Here is a 16,857-nt window from a genome sequence, read left to right as displayed (position 1 = left end):
TGTCATTCAGTAGCACCTCAAATTTCTGCCAAAAAAATAAGCCAGATCATTGGGAAAAAAAAAAAAAGGTTAGGTCATTTGTTCTTATCCCTATAAGAACAAATTATAAAATCCATGACTGTGTTATTTAACATGCTGCTGACTTTGAGTCTTTTGGCAATGTTCCCTCCTGTATTTCCTGAATGTGTCCCTATAAACAAATTTTCTGGAAGGGTGAGAGCTGATACAGGGAGTTTGAGACTTAGTTTAAAGGGAAGAATTACTTTTTGTGTTTATGTTTGTATTTATTTGCTGCTGTATCTAGCAGGACCCCTGTCATAAAAGATATTGTCAAACTTATCAAGGAAAACCAAATATTGCAGGTCAAGTTCCTGTTTTCATATTAAATCCTTACCAAATTAAAAAAAAAAAAAAAGAGAGAGAGAGACAGAGAAATATGTTATTGAGAAATCCTAAGTCCTGGAATTTTCCCTGTCAAGCTGATCTAATGCAGACAGTACTGACTAAAGAAAGGATTTTTTGTGCTTGCAATTTAAACAGGATGAGGTTAATATTTTCTTCCCAAGTGTAATCTCTTTCTACAGTGATAGGGTATTGTGCTTCTGATTTTATTTACAGAGATGGGTGGGTTGGATCACTAAAACTGAGATTTGGGTTAGGATGTGGATTTATATCCCTGCTCTTCCCTGTAAAGACTGGGACTGCTTGTGTCTGGACTCATCTTTTCAATTAATTTGAGGTAATTAAAGGGTGCTGTGTGGGATGGGGCTAAAGAGAAACACAATTAAAATGTAATGCTTCCACTTTGGTATCTGCATCCTTATTTATTTTAAACCATCTTCAATGCTCTGACGAGTTTAAGTCTTCCTGTATCACTGTGCAAGCAGAAATATGTGAGTGAACTGCTGCCAATGGCTCTGAGCGAGCATGGGGCATGTTTCAGATTATGCTGTGGTTTCTTGTTCGGATATGATCTCCTTGCTAGGAGAGGCTGAGAAAGGCAGCTCTAGGGGATTTACTTCCAGCAGCAGCAGCAGCAGCAGCACATGATCCATCAATCGCGTGATTCTCACCACCGAGGACTAATGGGGAGGGTGAAGAAAAAGTGAATGCTGCCTTGGGGAAGCAACAGCATTTTCTTCTGCTCCTGGGGCCCCTCCACCAGTCGTAGGTTTCATGGCTTCTCCAAGGTTAGAAACCTACTGCTGCCCAAACAGGGATGCAGCTACACAGCTGGTGATGAACTTCCAGCCTGAAGTCTTCTGTGGAGTCTGCATTGGCAGTGCCTCCATCAGCCTGCTACTGACCATCCTGCAGCTCCTGCCAAAGAAGGGACAGAGCCCACGGAAGATGCCCAAAGCCTCCTCCTCCTCCACCATCCTTCTCCTTATCTCCATTTGTGACATCCTCGGAGGCGTAGGTAAGTGCCAGCTTGATGTCCTTGCCATGGCTGTAACAGGTTCTTTTTGCTCTGAGGTACCACTGACCTCAGAAGCTGGTGAGTGGACAGCAGAGATTTCTGAGGGAAGCATGCTATTTGTGTTCACAGGAAAATTTGGACTAAGTGAGATCAGGAAATTATGGCTCCTTGGGGAGAAGGTTCTTGTTTGACAGTTATACTGTGGAAATGAAAGCTCCTGACAAATCTACACCAAAATCTCTGCTTTAAAACAAATTAAAATCTAGAATGTCAACTGCTTCTCAGAGTAAGGCATAAAAGTGGAGGTGAGGCAGCACATTGGAAAATAAATCTGACATCAAACATTTAGACAATCCATAGGACTGCATTTGAAAACCACTGTCCTCTATGCCCTCAAATCCTTGTGGACCAAGTGTGCCCCTTCCTCATGTGCCAGCTGCTTCTCTGGGCACATCACATTGACAGAAAATGAGTTTGACTTGCAGCTGCACACAGATCATGCTGGACACAGGCTTTTGAAATGTGAGTAAAGCTACCTTATCAAGGACAACCGGCTGCCCAGACCCTGGTGGATAGTCTGGAGGAATAAACCAGTGGAGACTAAAACAGAATGCATGAGTCAAAATAAAACTAGCATGTGTTGAGCTGTCCCATCAGTCATTTGGTAATTTTTCCCATCAGTCATTCACTGTCAAATTGGGTATAAATTATCGTGACATGTGCTATGAAAATACAGGACAAGTTTGTTTCCACAGTAGCATTTTCCCCCCTCACATTAGGTAATAGAAGTAGTGGTGTTTTGTCTCACTGCTGGGGGCTGTGTGTGAGTCTGTGTATCTGTGTGTCTGTGTGTCTTTGTGTTTCATTTCTCTTCCCCTTTCACATCCAGCCAGGTTCTCTCACAGAACCTAATAAGTACCAATACTAAACCAATTATAAAGGAAGTAAAGAAAGAGATATGGAAAATACATATGGCCATGCACCTGGAAAAGGTCCTTTCAGTCAGATGAAGCCAACAATAGACAAAGTCATTTTTCTCTCTGCCTCTTTCACTGGCAAACTCAAACTCAAATCCGTTGTTGTTTTTGTATTAGACTCACTTCAGTGGATGAGTCTAATACAGTTCATTCTTAGTGGGAAACCTGGCCAGTCAATTTGTTCTGTTTCCTGTTGGTTCTTTATTTCAAGCAAACCCAGAAAATCTCACTAACAAAGTCTAAGTTCATTTTTTAAAAGAGCCTTGTTGTTACCTAATTCAGAAGTGCTGCTTTTTCTCAGTCCTGTGACAGAGGAAAAGAGCTGCTTGTAAAATGAAGGCAGAGAAAAATGAAAAATAACTCTTTTCTGCAGTGGGGGTTTTATAGAGTAGCGAATATCAGTGTATGAATCTCTGCTGGTAAACAGTTATTTAGTGTTTATGTTCAATGCTATCCAGTTTATGTTGGGGAAGCATGTGACACCATCTCCAAGTGAGATCCTAATCTCTGTAACTTTTAAGTCCCAGCAGCTTCCAGCTCTTGGGGCTACTTTCCCTGAATGATCCCACTGACATTTAAATAGCACAGTTGTCCCTGCTGTGCTCCTCTGCAGCCATTGCCTTCCTGTAGACACACAAAATCTGGGCTGCCATGTGAAATATGTGGCCAGGGAAAAGCATGTGACTCAAATCACACCAGCAGATTCAAAGCATTAATGCATTTCTTTTTCTTTAGGTATGATCTTCAGGTCAAGTGTATGGCTGGGCTTCCCAGGCTTCATAGCCAACATTTCTGTGGTGAACGGGACTGACGTGTGGCCTTCCACTTTCTGTGTGGGGAGCGCGGTAGGTACCCAGCTCATCCCCCCTTTCTTCTGCTCCCACTTATGGGTCCTTCCACAGGGGGAATCTGAAAGGAAAACTGCTGTGTCCAAAAGGAAATGTGGCTGTGAGTCAGAGCCTGGATATGAGAGTTTCAGCCTCTGCCCCACCCCTGCAAGTGCATTCATGCCTCCCTCTGTGAGCCTGGGTCAGGGCAGGCAGGGTGCTGATGGGGCTGCATGGTGGGCAGGGATTTAGGGCAGCTGGGTCACACTGATCCCACGAGTTCTGAGGTGTTCACTCCTCCAGGAGTACCGGGGGAGTGGAGTATGCCAAAGTCAGGGGTGTGGAACCAAAAGGATACAAGCAGCCCCAAAAGGGCTGTGAAGCATTGTTTGGGTTTGTGCTGGCACAGCACCACCAATGCCCCAGTGGCTCTGTTGCACTGGCAGTGTGAGGTTTTCTGTCTGTCTTCTCTGTCAGAAACTGCAGCCTGTGTGGTGCAGCAAGGACCTCCTGAAACCAGCAACTTGGGTAGCTCAAATTAGCTTTTGTGGCATGAGAGTGTGTGTTTTAGACAGCAGGAGAAATATACTCATAGCCACAAATCTGCTGGCAGAAAGTCTGTCCCTGCCATGTGGGATTTCAGCTCAGATTGCTGGGCTGCATCTCAATGACTGCATCTGCCCAAGTCTAATTAAGTATCTTCTGGATTAAAATGCAAGAATAAGAAAATGTAAATGCATTCCAAAAGTACACATTGAAACTCAGTTCCAAATTTTATAATAAAACCACTGAGAAATAGAATTTGAGCTTACTGTACAGGAATAAAGGTCACAATTTTTACCAAAACATTGACAATGACAAGTAAGATAGATCATCACTTCACACAGATGCAATAGGCATGTGGGATCTCCACTGAATTAATGCATGAGCAATAGCAGTATTAGCTCTGCAGTTCAGAGTTTACAATGTAGAAGGGGATAGGTTGCATGTAAAGAAAATTCTTCAGCTTCAGTAGTTTTAAAAGAAAGCAATGTGTGCCAAATTGAACTCGCTGTGCTTCATATTCCTATATAAAAACAGCTTCAAACAGGATAGTTTTGTGCCATGGGGACAAATATAAATTGTATACATCTATCAATTCTCAATTCTATCACACATCTTTAAGTTTTGCTTATTAGATGCAAGTGCTGTTGTTTTTTTCATTGAGAAAGAACCAACAATCTCAATATCGTGCAGCAAGAATGTCCAGCTCAAAACCCATTCCTCCTCATGTTTCCCTTTCTGGGCCATAACACATAAAAATGTATTTTTAAACATGACAGGGTACTGTATGCAGACTGTTTTTCATTTGAATTTCAGGTTAGATGGTGAGCAGCATAGTGGTCTACCAGAATTTTTATTTTCCCTTACTTGTACTCCAGGAAAATGCTGTAATTTGAGTCATTTTAAATTTAGATTCAACTATATTGGAATGAAAAATAACCCTTCTTCCACTCATTTCCCCTAACGTATTCTCATGTGAGTTAATAAAATATTTCCCATTCTATTTTATTTTTCTTTTAGTACTGTTGTTTTATTTCTCTTAACCACAAGCCTATACGAACTGCAAATAGTGAAACTTTCAGACATCTCCCTTGAATGGTTTGCAGAGGGGTGCCCTTTCAGGCACTGCAGCAAGCTAAAAAGTAAGGTATCATATGAAGCTTTAGGGTTTAAGTGCATCTGATTTATATTATTTTTGGAGACAGTTTTTTCTGGGGATTTTGGATTTTCTGGAAAGACACTGCAGTTTATTTTTGTATATGTGTGTTTATGGGTAGTAAATTGTGCATTTTCCTACTGCAGCAAATATGTACATGTGATGATGAAGTTACATGCTGAGCTCTGTGGGTAAAGTGCATTTGAAGGAAGACTGGGATTTTATTTTCTGCCTCCTGTGCACTAGGAAAATATCATGATGTTTGAATAAAATACTGAATAATTCATGCCACAAATTACTAGAGGTAGGGTCTACACCCATGGTGAAAGGAAATATTTCCCAGCTTGATTTGCCTTTTGGAGGAAGGAGTGCTAGATCTCTATTCATCAACGTTTGGCTTAGTAACAAGTATGTTGATTTCCAGATGTAAAACGATGCTACTGTGGAGCTGTGATAAAGGATATTCAGATAAGAACTGAGAGACAGCTTGGAGGAAAGATAGCATGAATATTAAAACACTCCCAGACTATTACAAAGAGCCAGCTCCTATGGGGAAGAAATGTGGAATTTATACACAGTGGCAAAGAAAGGTCACTTTTCCTATATAAGCTCATGGGAAAAATGCATGGGGTCAACTCAAGAATGCTGTGGAATTTGGCTTGACTTGAACCTGTTTGCTTTGGATTTTTATTGAAGAAATCACTCAGGGAGTTCAGTAGGTGTATTCTTCCAGAGCGTGAGTAATTTTCTCATTAATGAGTTTTTCTCTTGATAACCATCTTGTGCATGGAGAAAGCACCCAGCACATGCAGAACCCACAAATGCATAGGCACACTGTGGTTATGACTGACCTCAGTTATATTTTTATGCCTCAGCTACTGAGAAACAACTGCAATTTTAACCTAAAATTAAAGCACCCTCGCTATAAATTTCTTTGGGCTTCACTTACCATGTTCAGGTTAGAAACAGAGAGGTAAATGAAGGTTTTCTAAATCAGAAAATGAGCTGTGAAAGCAAATGCTGTTCAATTTACCTACAACTTGACCCATAGGCTGCAACAATGCTGTTCCTGTGATTTTGAGTAAGAGTTCATACTTCATAATCTCATCTGTAAAATGCACACATTTAAAGAACAAATCAGCAGGCCAAGGTTTGAATCCCTTCCTTGCCCCAGTGGTACTGGAGAAGCAGCTGTGACATTTGGCACTTCTTTCCCCTCTAGATGTGGATCCAGCTGTTATATAGTGCTGGCTTCTGGTGGTTGTTTTGCTATGCTGTTGATTCTTACTTGGTGGTGAGAAGATCAGCTGGACTGAGGTACCAGAGTTAAAGCTCTGAATTTGTTTTTTTCCCTCCAACACTGTATGTCTCTGTTTGCAGCTGCCCAAGAGTACAAGTGAGTCTTGTACAACCATCTGATGCTCATATAGCTACCAGGTAATGATAGGGATGTCTGGTGTTCTAAGTGCTTAAATTGCCAGGGCAATGCTCAGATACTGACTTATGTCCAAATTAGATTTAAATGTGAAATCATGCAACCTCTGGAAAAATACGGAGCAAATTGTAGTCTATAAACTTTATGGCAATGAGATGACTATTTTTGTCCCTACCCTGCATCTGAAATTGATTTTTGCAGCAAAAAAATAGTGTTATACAGAAAATGAGAATTTGGAGGGGGAAGTGCTGAACTTCATACAGCTAATTTCATACAGTTAATTCCAGTTTTTTTCTTTTTCTCTGATATTTTATTTTATCAATTTCTCAGTGAGTGTGGTCATTATTGCCCTTCTGATCACACTTTTAAAATCCCTCAGAAGAAAAATATGTATTTAGCAAATATTTTTCTGCAATGGCTGTGACAGAAGAGCCTAAACCCTTTGGAAAGTACCATGCTTTAATGCCAAACAGGGAAAAAAAAAAGTTTCTAGGTTGGTTGTTAAAAGAGCAAAATAACCTTCAGTTGCTGCTGATAAAAGTGGAATTACGTGACTCTGTTCCCAGATCATACAGAGCAGTCAGATACTAAGGATATGGTTCTTCTGCAGGTGTAACCAAAATGAGGCTTTTTGAGTTAACATTACAAAATCAAGTTTGAGTTAACATTACAAAATCAAGTTTATCCAGTCTAAAGTCCCATAGTCTCTAGTCCCATTCTAGTCAAACAGCTGGGACTAGAACTATGGGACTTCTGCCTCCTTCCCCCATCCCTGTTAACAAAAAAAATCATGTGTATTTGGGCTTGATTCTGAGATCAGAGTAAGCACCAAAAACTTTCTACAAACACAGATCTGAATCTCCCGAAGATGGGAGCAGTATCCAGCTCTGAAAGTTAAATATTTTCTACAAATCACAAAAGGATGGTTTATTTGACTGTTCATCTCCATTCTTAAATTTTAATCTGCTAATTTACTGTCTGCAGGAGAAATGAAAGATGTAGAGGTTCCTTCTCAATAATCAGGGCAGGGAAGAAATCTTGTTCCCTCCACCCTACAGGCTGGAGGGGACAGGACTTCCATGTGCAACCCTGAATAACTGCTTTGGCTCATTCTTTTTATGAAGGACTGCCCCCACCCACCTGCTTTCCTTAGTTTAATGTATTGCCAGTGTTCTACACAATTTCCTGTCTGTAAAGCTCTTTTTCAGTGAGGGTCCTATTTTTACTTTGCAATGTGGGCAGTGTGATGTTGGATATCTTTAACTGTGCCTGTGGTGCTTGGTGCTTGCAGTACAATTGTGCTGTACCACATGATGACCTGGGGCCTGGCAGTGCTGCTCTGTGTGGAGGGGATTGCTCTGCTTTACTACCCCTCTCTCTCCAGGTAAGCAGCTTCTGGAAACAGACTGTGAAATCAGGGCACTCTCTGGTCATTTGGGTGTCTTTTGGTCAGCTTTAGAGGCAGATATTGAAAAGCTGAGCATTTTGTTCTTTGCCAAGGATGTCCCACTGATTCTTTTCAGTGATTATGCTTGAAATACCTGCCTGGGCTTCAGGGGACCCTGAAGAAATATGCCAGGCAATCCAGGCACTTGGGCTTGCTGTGATACAGCTTCTGTCAGACACCCTTCTCCCACTCCTGCCTTTAGCTTTCCTTTCAATTTGAGAAAAACCCACTGACAGTGCATGCTTAAAATCAACTTTATGTCCCATGTGAACTGGTGGTAAAGATCCATAAATTAAATTTTTGCATCTGTTTTCTTCATTCTTCTTTTTTTTTTTTCAAAGTTAAGGCTGACATAGATAGAATAGGCTGAAAAGTGAGGTGTGGGGGGAAAAAAATGCATAATCTTTTAATGATTTCTTCTCAGCTGTGAAAATGGCTTGGAACATGCAATTCCACATTACATCACAACCTATGTCCCCCTCCTGCTAGTGCTTGTGGCCAACCCAATCCTGTTTAGGAGGACAGTATCAGCAGGTATGTTCCTAATGGCCAGCAGCAATCAGTCTGTGTTATTTAGCAACATAGTGCTATAGAAATTCATGGCTTTGTACTCAGGGATGTGTGACAGCTCCTTGTTAAATCATAAAGACACAGCAAAGGCTGGGAAGCAGTTGCCTATGGAAGTGAAGACACCATTTTGATGGGGAATTTGCCCGAGAGACAAATTCTGGTGACACAAAATCTCTTCTGTTATTAACCTCTAACTGCAGGTGGACAAATGTGTTTCCACGTTACTTGATTTAAAGCTTTTGAGGCAATGTACTCTGGATGCTTAACTCTACTGGGGTTTTGGTACCAACCTCGACTTTGAAATGTAATTTATTCTAGTTGGTGAGATCTGAGAGTTGATTTAACTTCTTGGCAGCCCTAGAGCAAAAAATGTAATAAAATGTGATCAGAATTTTGTCACTTCTGAGATTATGAAACAGATGGGAATTGTACACAACTCAGATGGGATCTTGACCTTCCAGTTCAATTTATTATCCAGTGCTTGGAAGAAGTGAGACTGAAAAAAAGTCACAGATTCAAGGCATTCTTTGCATGTAATATGATCATTGCTGGATGTTTGCAGTACCTGAATTCATCTACACATTGATTATATAAAAAAGCTGGAGAAAATAAAGTATTCTCAGTTCAATCTTTATCCCATTAAATCTCTGTCCCTCAGCCATATTCATTTTCAAAGAAGCAGTTGTTCTTTTAAGAAGTCGTTCCCATAAAAAGTTGTTCTTTGTATATTTGTTTTTGCATTTTTATATTCTTTGTGATATCTGAACAGCATGCAGCATAATTTTTTTTGCTGACAATCCATCTTCATGTTTCAAAGGTGTTGCTAATGCTGTACCATTGACACAAGGAAAAACAATGTGCATAATAGGATAGAAGATTCTATTTAAACATCACATAATAACCATATATCACATATTATACAGAAGGTACATGGTACCTTTTGTTATGAAATAGAATTATGTTGATCATACTATTTCATGTTTTCAGTGGGATTGACAGGAAAAAAACCAGTGGGGTATCTTTGATTTTAGGAATCCAGCTGTGTGTAATTATTTTCCTAAGTATTAGGCTATATTTCCTTGAAAATGGTCCTTCCAGCTTCTGAACAGCTGCTGGAGACAAATCCATCCATTCCTTTGTTCCCTCTTTCAGGCCTCTATCTTCTGGATTTATGTGCCTAAACTAACAAGATGTGCATACATTAATGAACATAATTGTATACTTTCCAGTTGCCTCCTTACTGAAAGGGAGACAAGGAATTTACACAGAGAACGAAAGACGTCTGGGGACAGAGATCCAGCTGCGCTTCTTCAAAATTATGCTGGTATTTGTCATTTGGTAAGAGGTGCATTATTTTGTTCTAAAGTGCCTTTTTCCCAGAGGGAGAGAGTCAGGGACAGGAGTGAGGACTGATGGGTTGCTTCATTTGTTTGTCTTTATGCTTGGAAGGGAAGGTATCTAAGGAAGAAGCAGTTCTAAACTAGCTCACAAAGGAGCTGAATCACTCACTAGGCTGTGAGGAAATGATAATATGCTTAACCAACAGAAAAGCAAAAGCAACAAGAAACAATAGCAAAAAAATTCCCAATAGGATGGGCATCAACTGAAGCTGTCTGGTAGAGCAGGCTCCCAGCTCTGTGGGCTGGTAGATGACTTTCTGTAATCAACATTTGTCAGAGCCTCTTGGCACCAAACACATCACTGAGGACCTACAATAAAGATGTTTCTAAGTCTGGCTTCATGGCTCTGACCATGATCATACAATGCAGCCACCTCTGCTCTGCAGTTTTCAAGTGCCTGAAAAACACATGTATGCTGACTGGAAAATAAGGAAATGCCAGAAAAGAAAACTCCATATGATTGTGTGTGAAATTTCTTATTATTTCTTTTTTTTTTTAATATATATTTAATCTTTCCCCATGAAAATAGCACTTTGGCATAGGACAGAAAAGAGATAGGGAGGAGAGGAATGGGACAACAGGAAATGGTTCTGGAGTAGTGAAATGAGAAGGCCAAACTTAGCAGTCTCTACATGCCACTTATCTTCTTTACACACAGGTGTATTAATGCATGTTACATTGCTTTAACAGGCTGAGCAGGGAGAAAGGCTGCCTCTTTTATCTTCTCTTGGCTGCTGTCTACTGGAGTGTTCTAAAAGGAAATGATTATCTTTTGGGGGGGAATAACAGTCCTCTTGGCTTGGAAGTGAAGTTTCCAATGTGAAGGGTGGGGTAGCCAGCAGAGGAGGGAGTGAGACAGCAGCAGGGGATCCTGCAGCATGGCTTCCTGGAAATTGCTGAAATAATAAGGAGCAGAGATCCAGCCAAGCTCCCAGGGCTGTGGAAAGAAAGAGCCCAGAGGCACCACAGAAGTGCATTGCAACCTAAGGGATGGTGGCCAGCTTGATTATCTGGGAAAAAGCATGAAAGGAAAGGCCAATTTCCCATGGATATTGTGGGGACATTTGTTTATTTCCATTCTGTCTCATTCTGGGCTTTCCTAATAAAAAAATAAAATCACAGCTCTGGTTTAGGATTTTGCTCTAATAAAACATAAGGTCTGGAGTGTAAAAACTTTCTCAAAGGTTACTGGAGGGAAAGACTGAGGCAATCTCATCTCAGAAGCATAGGGAAGATTTCCTTTCATCCCAGAAGTCAAATATGGAATGCTTTAGTCAAAGACAGCAGGTTGGGGCAAAACAGGATAGAAGAGATGCCTACAGATTTGGGAGGGGAGATCAGGAGGTTTTACATTGTGATAAAGATATAATTGTGCAGAGGACAAATATAAAACCCCTTAGAAAGTATGACATGAATGCTGATGGTTTCTTTTCTGAAGCTGCAGTACAACTATGAAGAAATGCTTCTCTCACTGTTCAGATGTCATAGGAACTTACAGCCATTTCCTATAATCTCTATTTAGTGTAGAACATAGTTTCTTTCAATGAATGAGGCTTGATTATGTCATCCTTATTTGGAAACAGGTATTACTGAGTTCCTTGTCTGTGAGCACAACTCTTCTAAGGCACAAGCAAAAGAAGCCAGCATGCATGATATTCCCATTATGGATCACACTTCCTTCTGCTCCTAATTTTATTCTGCAATTTACTGTTCTGCAGCAAGTTAAAATTATCAGATTTTTTTTTCTTATATTGATTTATATTGTCTAGGCCTGGGTGAGTGGGTAGGTGTCTGGTCCTTGGTTGTGATCTCATAGAGCTACGGGTCCCTTCAGATTGAGATTTAACAAGAAATCCAAGCATCTTGGACTTGATCATCCTAGAGTTCTTTTCTGCCCTTAATGATTCTATGATTAAAACAATCTTACTGTCCTTAGAGTGATTTTAATTTCTATAATTTGAAGAATTTAATTTCTATAATTTGCATGTTTTACCTGCACATCCATATGTAACTGTCCTTTTCTTCTTTGCTCCTGCCATAGCTGGTCATCCAACATCATCAATGAGACCCTTCTGTTTTACCTTGAAATGCAGCCAGATATCAATGAAATGCCCCTGAAAAACATCAGGAGTGCTGCACTGATCACCTGGATTATCATGGTGGGTCAGCTGGGACATGATTTGGGCTTAGAAATCACTGTTGTAAGACTGGTGGAACAACAGCTGTATAGTGTGGGGTTTATGATTTTGAGAGATATAAACACTCTGAAAATCAAGGAAGAAAAGCAGAAAGTAAGAGAAAGGAATGAACAGTCAATGGGAGGGTTTTTCACATGCAAGCTTTGCTAAAAATGTCCTAGAGGCCAACTCTTTACTGGAGTACGCATTCTCTCTGTGAGAGATCACTACCCATTTTAAGATCCACAACAGAAAACTACAATGATTTCTAGCCTTACCTTGCTAAACTCTGCCTCAATGCAAGCTGCAAAGTTTTAGCTCACAGTTCCTGAAGGTTTCCCAATTAAATGGGCATTTCATGGAAATTCTCTGTTTGCAAGTAGGGTGGGTTTTTTGTTATTATAAAGAATGATTGCAACTTATGTCATTAAATTTGAATCATTATTGGGAACAAATAGGCGAAAAATCTTTCACACAAGGAACCAAAAATAGCTGTGAGATGCTGGTCTCTTTCTCCTTTTAGAATATTTGACAAGGGATTTTTCAGCAGTGACTGTGCAGGTTCATTTTCCTAGAGAATTTATTCTGGAGTTGTTAAATAGACGTAGGGCCTGAACCTGATTTGTAAAATTAAGCATTTGAGCAGTTTGGTATTGAAGGATTAAGTGATGCAACTGATGTGATACAACCTCCTCCTCTGACAAGGAGTGAACACATTCATGTGACAGGGACCTTGCTCGTGCTCACCTGGAGAGCAAGAGGTCAAGTCTGGGGACTGACCTCTGCTTTAGGATGGCTGTAAAAAGAATTTCCTTCTTTTCCTATGAGAAAAATAGAAGCATCTCAAGCCATTAATTTGTTAAGCCTCTCATGGCACTGGGAACAGAGACAAATTTTTTGGTGATCACTTGGGATTTTCTTTTTCAGTGCCTCTCCCCATTTTTCCATCCCACTTTGATGGACATTTTCACTGGCTCAGGAATCTAAAGCAATTCCAGACAGATCAATTCCTGCTATTTTTAAAAGCTTGACTGTCCGTGCTAGTGTCTCCTCTCATATATTTGATTTGGCTTGTAATGAATAATACATGTGCTTTTGTGAATAAAAAAGCCCAGAGCTTGTGGGGAAAGTTAAAAACACACCAAGGGATTGACTGGCTAAACTTCATGCTAGAAAATCATTCTGTGCTTACTGTTATGGCCTCAGCATTTTGGAAAACAGGTCATGGTATTTTTCTCTTATTTGTTTGTATCTGTGATGCCTAAATTTTTATTTGAGTGCAAATAGTGTATTTTAAAGTCAGCAATCATTCAGTGAAAGGGAAGTTTTTAATACATGCAAATCATTTTGCTAGAGTTGAGGATGAAGCCTTCCTTGCTGGTGTAACTCCTGGTGCCCTTCTCTTTCCCAGGGGGTTCTTAATCCCATGCAGGGCTTTCTCTTCACATTAGCTTTCTATGGCTGGACAGGATGGAGAGTGGACCTGAAATGGAGAAAGAGAGAAATACCCTGGGAATCTATGTCCTCATCAACAGTGGGGGAAAACACCTATCCCTCACCAGTGAACTACCAAAGCAACATCCATGACCCCAAGAAGATCTTGACAACTGACAGCCAGCAGACGGACGAGGCCATCAGCATGTTGTCTGAAGGTAACACCAGCAGTGACGAGAGATTAACCAGAAGCTCTCCCATCTACCAGGGCTGGTAGTTCCTATGTGCAGAGCTGGATCTAACTTTTCCCGGGTCTACCTTTTCACATTGTCAACACTCACAAAACCACATCAATGTGTGAATCATTGTGTACTCTGGAATTAGGTTTGTGCTCAGTGGCTCGATGTCATTTCCTGTAACTTGTGACACTGTGTGAGAGAGTGTGTGAGACAGAGAGATATGGTCAATGTCTTCATTTGCCTTCTAAAACATGTATAAAGACTTGAACCTTTTTTCAGCAGGAGTATATCTCTGCAATGATATTTGTTACTTATGATTGATTTTCATTCATTTTCTTTTAATCTCTCTTGTAACCCCCTTATGGTAGAAGAGTCTTTTGTTTTAATAAATGGACTATTCATATGTTGGGTTTTTAAATGTGTTGCCTTGCTTGTCTTGCTCAGCATAAAATTCCTCATCCAGAATTACAGCTCTAGGATTTCTGAGGCACCACAATTTCCAGCCTTTACAGTCTGGTAAAGCATTAGTGACAGTAGACTCTAACTTCAGCACAAATATTTCCTGTTTCTGTTGACTCTCACTGACATAGTCTTCTTTTAGCTTCTGTATGTGAATTTTTTGTGCGGTTTTATCCAGGGAGCTGAAAGGCTTTATTTTAAAAAACTGAGCCCAGCACAGGCACCACAAACACTTCAGAACAAAGATTCCAGTTCATGCCAGGTTCAAGAAAAAATAAACTCTCAAACTGTTTTTTAGTATGGATTCAGTCTGATCTTTATGTGTACTTACCTAACAGGAGAGCAGCTGCTGGGGCAGGTACATTAAGAGACAACATTTGCATAAAACACTTCCCTGCTCTGAGTGCTCATCATGAAACAGAACAAGTAGAATCAATAATCCCTTCTCTGAGGAGTATTCTGTTTTATACCTTCATGTGCTGAATGAAGAGACATTAAATCTAGACATTAAATCTACTTTCCTTATCCTCTCAGACCTCTTTCTGTGCAGTGCCCTAGGTACCTACATCCAAATAATTCCCCAGACTGGCTGAAAGTTAAGAAACAATGATGACTATGTCTACCCTAAACTTTTGACTTCATATCAAAAATAGAATTAATCAGATTTGTCTGGTTGTTCTGGAAGCAGTTTACAGCACAGTGTACTGATGGCATGGTGGAAGCCCCTTGAGCCCAAGTAATCACCCTCCTCTTCTTCAGCATGTGACCAGGCCTGGGCTTTAAATCCTGCTCACATCCACTTTGGCTGAACTTTCTTGGCTGTTTCCACCTTTCATTTCCAACACACTTCAGTTTCAGCTATTGTAAAAAAAAAAAAAAAAAAAAATTAAAATAAGGATAATAATCATAATAAAACTTAAAGGCAGCTGAAAGGTTAATGCAAAAATAAGATGAAGTTTAACTTCCTGGGTTACTCTAGGGAAGGTTAGAAATTCAGGATCAGCAGAAACAATACTGAAAAATATTGATTGGCTAATTAAAACAAATCAGCTTCTGAAGCTAATTGTTTGATACAAAGGTGTTAAACAATGATTGGACAGCTATTTAGGCAGATCATTACAGAGCTGTGCTTGGTTTGTAGCAAGTCTTTTACACTGTGCCCTTTGGAAACCTTTGTGGCTTTATGGCTTTTTATTGCTGCTCTCCTTGTCAGAACTACTGGCAGATCACCAGACCCTTTCTTTTAATCACAGTCATTTGTTACCGACCAAAGTATGAAGAGACAGCACACTTATGAGCAGATTATACTGAGCCTTTTGAAACAGAGACAATTTTTCAGTGCAATACTCATCACAACCGAGGTCAAAAGAGCAGGAAAAAGGTGGAGGTGTATTTGTTAGTAAACCTTTTCATATGCTGTGCTGTGGACCAAGCTGCAAAACCTTAAACCAAAATAAACAGTCTCTGCCTTCACTGGAATAATTACGTGGCATGAAAGCACCTGGGAGGTGACAGGCAGTAGCAAGAGGCCCTGTGAGATGACTGAAGGACTAATCCCTCCCTCCCTTCCCTGCTCAGGGCACTTGTGTGGCACAGGGACACAGGGGATGCCCCAGTGCTGCCCCCCAAAGCTGTGAGCAGCCCCCGAGCAGTGCCCTGGTGCACTTCTGTTCTGGGACAGCCTTCTGCAAGGGCCAGGCTTTGCTCCTCTTCTCTTCTTGTTCTTGCAAGGCTGTTGGTGGGGAGAGTATGGTGTGTGTGTATCAGTTATCTATGGGATGTCATCAGGAAAAATTAGGTCTTGTCTGAGAGCCTAAGAAAGAAAACTGACCTAATTTTGATGTATCTAGAAATTGATATGGGGCATTGCAGAGCACACTGACAGTGGGTTTTGACTTACTAAAGAATTGTGTGTGAGGAGAGTCTCCTTACCTGCTGTTCCTAGCCTCCAATGGATGTACAAGAGGATTCCTTCACAGCTTAAAATTGGATAATAATTGATTGATTGATAATTGATACTCATGTGTAACCATGGCCACATTTGATTTCACCTTACACAAACCCTGTTCTTGCTTCACTATTCAACAAATCAGGCAAAGCATTGCCTTCTTCAAGGCTTGCAGCAGATGCCCCTCCCTTCCCACCAGGAATATATTTCTGAGGTCCATCTCCTGGCTGTCCCCACTCCACGTGCCTGCTGCATGCATGTGAGGGAGCAGCCACAGGCCAGTGTCCTCCAAGGGTCAGCCAGGGCAAACCAGACTCCGCATCCCGGACAGCCCAGCTCTGCCACCAACACCACCACTGCCTTCTGAAGCGTGCCACCCTCTGCTGAGAGACCCTTGTGCTCATCAGCACACAGAAACACATCCTGGCTTCCACTCTGATGATGATTTCTATCTGCTTAGTTGTCACGAGGGCTGCCCTGGTGAGTGCAAGAAGTGCTTGTCTCTGGCCTGCATATTTATTTTCTAAGATAAGTTTCAAATGTGGCTTGGGCTAACAAGTGACAGCTCTTGTCAGTTCTGAAGCGCGTCGGTGCAGTCTGGTCTCCATCTCACACTGTGGGAGGGACTCACTCCCAGTCCTTGGGCAGGAGGGCAGCTGCTCCTCTGGAACAGCAAGGTGGGTCTCAGAGCAGAAGTAAACAGAAATAAAACTGGATTAAATACTGTTTAATAAAATACATGTAGCTAAAGTGTTGTTTCATGAGTAGAGCAGTTGTCAACTATAGCTTCTTGTATTTTGGGTGTATTAGAGCACAACAAAGCCT

The 16,857-nt window shown here is 40.9% G+C and overlaps 1 protein-coding gene across 1 annotated transcript; it reads left to right on the top strand.

Moving 5' to 3' along the window:
• Positions 1-1,176: 1,176 nt before the first annotated feature.
• GPR143 (G protein-coupled receptor 143) lies at positions 1,177-13,663 on the top strand. The gene is made up of 8 exons (XM_066571624.1): positions 1,177-1,420; positions 3,133-3,242; positions 6,146-6,240; positions 7,650-7,742; positions 8,230-8,339; positions 9,605-9,713; positions 11,817-11,934; positions 13,364-13,663. Exons 1-8 carry the CDS (start codon positions 1,177-1,179, stop codon positions 13,661-13,663), a joined length of 1,179 nt encoding a protein of 392 aa, XP_066427721.1.
• The last annotated feature ends 3,194 nt before the right edge of the window (positions 13,664-16,857 follow it).

Source organism: Molothrus aeneus, chromosome 2, assembly GCF_037042795.1.
Source record: "Molothrus aeneus isolate 106 chromosome 2, BPBGC_Maene_1.0, whole genome shotgun sequence".
Lineage (NCBI taxonomy): Eukaryota > Metazoa > Chordata > Aves > Passeriformes > Icteridae > Molothrus > Molothrus aeneus.
This window is presented reverse-complemented; position numbering and strand designations above follow the sequence as displayed.

Coding starts and splice junctions, on each gene's coding strand:
- GPR143 (XM_066571624.1), top strand. CDS start 1,177: ATGGCTTCTCCAAGGTTAGAAACCTACTGCTGCCCAAACAGGGATGCA. Junction 1,421..3,132: donor TGACATCCTCGGAGGCGTAG/GTAAGTGCCAGC, acceptor CTTTTTCTTTAG/GTATGATCTTCAGGTCAAGT. Junction 9,714..11,816: donor ATGCTGGTATTTGTCATTTG/GTAAGAGGTGCA, acceptor CTCCTGCCATAG/CTGGTCATCCAACATCATCA.